At 48.1% G+C, this 7,949-nt stretch overlaps 1 protein-coding gene across 3 annotated transcripts in view; it reads right to left on the bottom strand.

Annotated features, from left to right (window-relative positions):
* The window catches only part of TMEM164 (transmembrane protein 164), a 93,195-nt gene extending 86,050 nt beyond the window's left edge, over positions 1 to 7,145 (bottom strand). For 2 of the 3 annotated variants that reach the window (XM_024217402.3, XM_024217404.3), the window contains exon 1: positions 6,501 to 7,145. In XM_024217402.3, coding sequence (XP_024073170.2) covers positions 6,501 to 6,968 — 468 coding nt within the window. In that variant the 5' untranslated portion in view covers positions 6,969 to 7,145. The remainder of the gene's footprint in view (positions 1 to 6,500) is intronic. The other variant, XM_024217405.2, reaches the window with a different exon arrangement.
* Between the last annotated feature and the right edge of the window lie 804 nt (positions 7,146 to 7,949).

The raw sequence follows: 7,949 nt of genomic DNA, 5'->3' as shown, positions 1-7,949 counted from the left end.
GCTGTCCTCGGGAGCCAAAAAATCTTACCGCGTTATAGGTGAAACCGCATTATATCAAACTTGCTTTGATCCGCTGGAGTGTGCAGGCCCCCCCCCGGAGCACTGCTTTACCGCGTTATATCCGAATTCATGTTATATCGGGCCATGTTATATCGGTGTATCTTTTTTGAGATGGGGTGACTACATCTGCACACAGTATTCAAGATGTGGGTCTACCATGGATTTATATAGAAGCAATATGATATTTCTGTTCTTATTTTCTATCCCTTTCTTAATGATTCCCAACATTCTGCTTGCTTTTTTGACTGCCACTGCACATGGAGTGGATGTTTTTAAAGAACTATCCACAATGACGCAAAGATCTCTTTCTTGAGTGGTAACAGATAATTTAGACCCCATAATTTTTTATGTATAGTTGGGATTAGGTTTTCCGATGTGCACTGCTTTGCATTTATCAACACTGAATTTCATCTGCCATTTTGATGCCCAGTCACCCAGTTTTGTGAGATCCTTTTGTAGCTCTTCGCAGTCTGTTTGGGACTTAACTATCTTGAATAGTTTTGTATCATCTGCAAATTTTGCCACCTCACTGTTTACCCCTTTTTCCAGAGTATTTATGAGTATGTTGAATAGGACTGGTCCCAGGACAGACCCCTGGGGGACACTACTATTTACCCCTCTCTATTCTGAAAACTGACCATTTATTCCTACTCGTTGTTTCCTATCTTTTAACCAGTTACCAATCCATGAGAGGACCTTCCCTCTTATCCCATGACAGCTTACTTTGCTTAAGAATCTTTGGTGAGGGAGTAAGAAGTGAGTAAGAAGGTAGCAGGCACAGAGAAGCTCCCAGGAAGACTGATATGGGTTTATTGTTATACAGTAAACAGATCACAGCTTGAATCAGCAACCCTAGTTTAACAGCTAGGGGTAAAATTTCAAAAGCACTTAAGTCCCATCTTACTTTTGTCTACTGAAAGTCACAGGGGTATAGAAACCTAAGTAACTTTTGAAAATAGCACCTAGATGACTTAGGAGCCTACATTATTTTGAAAATTTTACCCTCAATCTAAAAGAAAGGGAAGTGGGAGATCTCCAGACAAACGTGACCTAATCTACCTAGCAACAAGCGAGTGAGACACACTAGGCAAGTTCAACTTTGCTGTACACAGGACAAATGCCTATTATCAGCAATGGGAGTGGAACATGGCAAGCTACCACTGGGGATTAAGGAAGCATTTTGGGGGAGGGAAATCAAGTCAATGCTTAACAAGCTAAACTTGTCCTCCCCATTTTGGCTTTGTTAGGTCTGCAACACTGGGGCTCTGACAGTAGGCTCCAGGGAGGGAAAAAAGGCAAGAAAGCAGGCTCTGGAAAGTTTTCTACTCTTACTTGAAGGATGAACTTCATGCATGATACAATACAAACTCTGGCTACAGAACACTGACAGAAGTAAGCTATGCAAGCCTGACTAAGCCATTTGGCTAACGCAGTGGGAAAGGGAAGCTTTGGCTGTCCTTCTTCATTTGGCAAAGCATATCAGAAAGGGAAGCAGTTTGGCTTTTCTCCCTCAGGACGGGAAAGTGATCTCTACTGGACTGAAAATGAGCCTGGGATGTAAAACCTGTTGGGAATACAGATAGGGAGGGGGCCCACCTGCTTGGATACCTTTAGATGTTAACTACTCATACTAAATAAATTCCTGAGGTAAAATCCTGGCCCATTGAAGTCAATGGCAACATTCCCAGTGACTTCACTGGAGTCAGGATTTGACCCTGGGATTTACATTAATTGGGGAACTGATCTGGGTGTCAGAAAAGTCTGTCTCTGTGTCCTTTATCCCACTCTGCCTGTGGTGGACAGGGACATCCTGACATCCTACGGCTAACCATACAACAGGGAACAACACCTGCTTGTGCCACAGCTCAGATGTGTCCAGCGTGCCCTCGTCTGACAGGCAATGAAAGGCTATGTAGTCTGATGCTAGTCTCAACATGCAGTATTTAAATGGAAGTAATCTTCTGAAACCTAGATAGCACCAGTTTCTCTCTCACTTTCTTGAGGTAGAATCAGGACTGAAATCCAGCAGTATAATGTCCTGATTGATATGGAAAGTTAGTGGATACCCTGGGCATAAATTCTGTCACAGTTCTAATAACTGTCTCTGTGATGGAAATGGGAAAAAAAGGTCTGCAAGGCAGAGATTCACTCTCTCCTCTAACCATTTTAAAAGGCGAAACAGCAACGCTGAAATAGAAGCTGAAACATGATTGGCATAGCCTTAAAAAAAAAAAAACCATCTTCACTAAAAAAGGCAATAGTCATAGAGAAATGAAATGAGCCTCACTGAGAGCTTCTGAAATAATCTCTCATTATGAAGCGCTTCCTTCTTTGTGCAAACATTTCAGGGCATTTTAAAACAGATCATATATTTCTTAACAGCTGAACCTGCACCCTTCAAGTGTTTAGATAACAACAGAGTGCTTGCTGCTTAAGATGCACTAACTATCACCTAGTTACTACTGAGTCAATAATATGAAGCAATGATTTTAATGGGGAAAATGTGGAAGTAAAGCCAACTGGAGTGGCCTTTGTCAGAGGTAGGTGGGAAGAGAGTGCAGGCGGTAAGAACACTACAGCATTAATCCAGAGCTCTGAACGGCAGAGACCAGACCATTTAAATATAATTTCAGAATAAGTATTCATTCCCGCCTACCCCCCGCCAAAAAAAAAATCACCCCCACATAAGAGACAGTTGTTAATATTTGGAATGGAGCAGGCAAGAGAATGAATCCAAGGTTATTACAACAGAAAGGTCCAGGTCTTTCAGTTGTTGTATGCAGTGTTATTGTAGCCATGTCGGTCCCAGGATATTAGAGAGACAAAGTGGGTGAGATAATATCTTTTACTGGACCAACTTCTGTTAGTCTCTCTCTCACCAACAGAAGCTGGTGCAGAAAAAGATATTACCACACTCACCTTGTCTCTCTCAGATCCTTCTGTGACCTTTGAAAGTATGTAATCCTCTAGTCATCACCTCTTGCCCATGATTGCTATCAAGATTAATTTAATCAGTTTTAATTTAACCCTAGTTTTATGAAGCTCTGCAAAAGATCATCAGAAATCTTAGGAAAAATCAAGAAAGGGTTAGTACTCCACAGAGAGTCAATCTCAAAGACGGGTGTCTGCAGAGGAGTTCTGCGGGTCAGCTTCAGCATTGTGACAGTTAAAAGATCAACAGAAGTGAAGGTAAGCTCTTATGGGACTTCAGTTACTGTAGCCCCCAGGAACATAACAATCCCTTGGCTAGCCTGGAGTTTCAGTTAACTGGAACTCATAAAAAAGCAGTCTGGTTTACCTGTATGAAGGCAATAAAAGAGTCTAAATTTTCCTTCTGAACCCCAGGGTGGGGGGGGGGGGGTTTGAAATAGCAGGGAAGGTATTGGGAACCAATTGAGATTATGTAGAAACAATCTCTCCATTAGCCATGGATATAATGCAAGATCTGTTGTAGTGCAAGATAGCCATCTTGGGGTTGAAGCTGTGGATGAGGTAACCCCTGAAAGACTTGAGACAGCAAGTAAGGAGAAGACTCCAGCAAATGGGAGTTATGAGGAACCAGGAAGACTTCCTTTTGCTTTCACTGTAGAATTAGACAATAGAAAAATCTTCATTTCCTGATCTCACCTGGAAAAGTGATTGTACCAATGACAGAGCCAGAAACTTGGGAAAAGGAACAAGAAAGCGGAGACCAAGAGAGACTAGAAAGGAATATAAGGAAAGGAAAGGTTAAGCAAGCTGGGAAACAAAAAGGAAAATGACCAGTTGAAAACACCAGCCAATTTTTGTTCCACGCTCATTGTTTTCATTCTGTCAGCCATCTGGGAGGCCTGGACTAAAAATATCTCAGGGATGCAGTAATACTTACTGTTCTCTATAAGGATCTATTAGAGCTCTCTCTAAGAGCATAAAAGATTATTACAAAACCATGGACCAAGAAAGGTTTTGATCTAAATAATGGAACCCTCTAAATACAGAGTCTACTTCAAAAGCACACACAAATTAAAGGACAGAGACCTAAATCATTCCTACATTCTGTGAAGTGCCTCCAGCACTTTTGGCACCATATATATATTAACTATACCTGATTTTTTTCCTTCTATGAGTTTTCATATATTGAGATGGGAACCCCGTGCCCTTAAAATGTGAAAGGCTGAAATTACAGGAGTCCCACTTGATCTCCAACTGCGGGTGACCCAGCATGATCTTATTCATCACTTACAAAAGGCCTGATAATTGGTCAGAAACCAAGGTTTGGGGAAAAAAAATTTTTAAAAAGAACTTGCACCTGACTGAGTAAAAAAAACTGTTGGATGTTTTGTTTTCACTAAGGAAAAAAAAGACCATTCATTAAAAAAGGCATTGGCTAAATTAAGGACCTGTTAGGTGCCAAGCTTTTCTAAATACATATAGAAATACTGTATTATTGCAAAATGCCATTCCCACCAAGGGCATGAAATAGATACTTCAAGACATAATGATATTAGATAGGCTCTCCACAGCTTCTAGGAGAAAGCTTTCCTCCAGTAAAAGATTTTACTTTGCAACATACTCAATGCACTGAGAAGTGTGGCAATATTATTTCATTGCTTAAATATTTATGAAGCCCTTGCAGAATTTCCACTTTTCATTACATTAACAGGGTTGACTGATGGATTATGCAACTATGTTGCTCTCTTCCACCAAGAATCATTACCATCTTATGGGAAGCTAGTGCAGAAGTTATTAAATGGTGACACACACAGCTCACATGTTACATCAGTGTTATGGGATCTTCACTGGCTACCAATTAGTTTTTGGGCGGAATTCACGGTATTGGTATTAGTCTACAAAGCTGGAAACAGTTCAGTCCCACCCCTTAAAAGACTGACTCTCTCCCCTAGCAATTACTGTAATACGAACAGATGCTTGAGTCCTCTTGATGTTACCTGGAATTTGCTTGGTCTGTCAGAGCCTGCAGTTGTTAACCTGCACATCTGGGTGGGACAATTGTATGCAGGGCCATGAATGTAGGGCTGGGGCACAGGGTTAGGGTGCAGGAGGGAGTGCGGTGTGCAGGAAGGGGCAAAGGGTTGGGGTGCAGGGAGGGGACTCAGGGCAGGGGTGCGGGGTACAGGAGGGATGCAGGGTACGGGCTCCGGCGCAGCTTACCTCGAGCAGCTCTGGGGTCGCAGCAGCATGCAGCGCGGCTAAGGCAGGATCCCTGTCTGCCCTGGCCCCACGCCGCTCCCGGAAGTGGCCAGCATGTCCGGCAGTGGCTCCTGGGGGTGGGGTGGGGCAGGCAGCTCTGCCGCGTGCTGCCCTCGCCTGCAGGTACCACCTCCGAAGCTCCCATTGGCCGCGGTTCCCCATTCCCTGGCCAATGGGAGCTGTGGGCGGCGGTGCCTGCAGGTGAGGGCAGCACACAGAGCCCTCTGCCCCCGCCCCCAGGGGCCGCAGGGACGTGGTGCTGGCCACTTCCGGGAACTGCGCAGGGCCAGGGCAGGCAGGGAGCCTGCATTAGCCCCACTGCGCCATGGGGCTGGCAATCCCGCGGGCCGGATCGAAAGCCCTAATGGGCCGGATCGGGCCTGTGGGCTCTAGTTTGCCCTCCCCTGATATAACTGCTTATTAAACATTAGAGCTCTTGAATGCCTGATATTTGTATCATTTTATCTTGTATTGGGTGGTGAAAAAAATTGATGAATAAACATATATAAAGCCTAAAACCAAAGGAAATATCTGCATGTTACTGAAAAAAATCCAGTGAAAATAGTTCACACACACACTCCCCTGCTGTGTTTGCAACCCTAACACTACAGCCCTGGAAGGGTGTATCAGAACCAGGAAAACAAAATTGACTAGTTTCTTTTCATTTTCTCATCTTGAACAAATACAAGATGCAAACAAGGGCTCTGCTCCTACAATAACTTGCAATATATAAAGTTAAATATGGGTTTAAAGAACCCCATTGAAGCCAACACAACTGCTCTGAGTGTATACCGTTAAGTCGGCAGGTTAAATCTTTGCTCCATCAGGGCCAAAGACAATACAAGAGTGAAAAATATGCATCCGAAGAAGTGGGTTGTAGCCCACGAAAGCTTATGCTCTAATAAATTTGTTAGTCTCTAAGGTGCCACAAGTACTCCTGTTCTTTTTGCGGATACAGACTAACACGGCTGATACTCTGAAAATTGATCAGAGTATTTCAAACTTTCAATTAATACCTAATCTAGTCAAGATGTTTCTAAGATCATAGTGAGAGATTTTTAAACATGTGATTTGGCTGCAGCAGCATATTAGCCTCCCAGGTGACACCCCACCCCATTCACCTCCTAACAGGTGGGTTTTGGCAAGGCATCTCTTGCTGGCTTCTCTTCCTTCAAGCATAAAGTGAGTGAGCTGAAAAGGGGGCTGACTCCAACTTCCCAGCCTGGACAGAGATGACACACAATTCTTACCTGCAACATAGTGACCATGTGGCAGGGGTTCAGCAGATAGATGACCGTCCTGGTGGCAAACTTGAACCCCACCTCCAGGCCAAAGGTGAGACAGAGGGCCACCAGCAGCAGGTTCTTGCCCAGGCTCTCCTGCTTGGCCTGGGATTGCTGGGCCGGATGGTTTCCCTCCTCCCTGGAGTGCAGCTGCCGCCTGATTTTCCGCAGGGACACCAGGATCTCCAGGACGCCCACGGTGAGGAAGACCAGGCTCTCCAGCAGGCGCTGCTGCGGGGTGAGGAAGGCGGCGCACTCGGGCCCCCCGTTGCCCGCGAAGCTGGGGTCCACCCCGCCGTAGAGCCAGTCCAGGAGGTTGCCGAGGCTGTAGCGGGCCATGGCGCGGGGCTGCCTCTCCTGCTCGCCCTCGCTGTCCCGGAGCAGGTCGGACCAGGGCGGGACCCAAGCCAGGATGCTGGCTGGCTGGCGGAGCATGAAAAGCGGGGACCCCCCGGCAGGAGCTAGCCGCACGCAGCCGGGCAGCCCCGAGCCCTGCTCCCCCGGCGGCTGGGAACCGCCAGCAGCGGCGAGTCTGCGGAGAGAGGGAACCACTCAGCGCGGGCGGGGACCCGGCAGCCCCGCCCCCGGGCCCAGCCCCCTTCCTCCCGTCGGTGTCCGCTCCCCGCCTGCCGCCGCCCCGGGCCCCGCAGGCGGGGGGATCCGCTACCTCAGCGGGCCGGGAGCGGGCAGGCCCAGCGCCCCTGGCTACGGGGCCAGCGCCGAGCTGCCCAGGCAGCAGGGGGCGCCCGCCCCTGCCGCGTCCCGGTTGTGGCGCGGGCGGCTCTCCCGGCCCCCGCCCGGCGCAGCAACATCACCCCACCGACGTGCCCGACTCACACCCAGACATGGATGAGCAGGCCCCGATTGGCTGCGCCGGGCCGCCCGCTCCGCCCCCCGCTCCGGCGGCTCCCTCCTCCCGCCGCTTCCTCCGCCCTCCTGCTGTTGCCTCCTCCCCCTTCTCTACCCACTCCCTGCGCCCGCCTTCCTCCTGCTCCCCTCACCCCCGTTCAGCCCTGCTGCCTCCTTCAGCCCTCACCCACCCCTCCTTCCTCCTCCTGCACTCACCCCCCGGCGCCCGCCTTCACCTCTGCACTTTCCTTCACTCACCTCCTGCACCCTCCTTTGGCTTTGCCAGTTCCCTCCTCTCCGTCTCCCCCACTCACCTCCTTGTGCCCTCATGCGCCTCCCCACTTCTTGCCTCCTCTTTTACTCACCCCAGCCCCTGGGTGCTGGAACGGGGGGTGTGGCAGCACCCCCCTGGCTTGAAGTGGTTTCCTCATAGACAGACTTTACAGTTTGGTTCAATGGTTTTCAGCACCCCCACTATAAAAACTGTTCCAGTGCCACTGGCCCAACCTGCTACTTCTTGCTTCTGCCACCGCCTCCTTTATGCTCCAGCTACCTCAGACATCTTTA

This window comes from Terrapene carolina, unplaced genomic scaffold, assembly GCF_002925995.2.
Source record: "Terrapene carolina triunguis isolate 2854851 unplaced genomic scaffold, T_m_triunguis-2.0 Scaffold131, whole genome shotgun sequence".
NCBI lineage: Eukaryota > Metazoa > Chordata > Testudines > Emydidae > Terrapene > Terrapene triunguis.
Note: the sequence above shows the minus strand (reverse complement) of the source record. Positions and strands in the feature narration are given on the sequence as shown.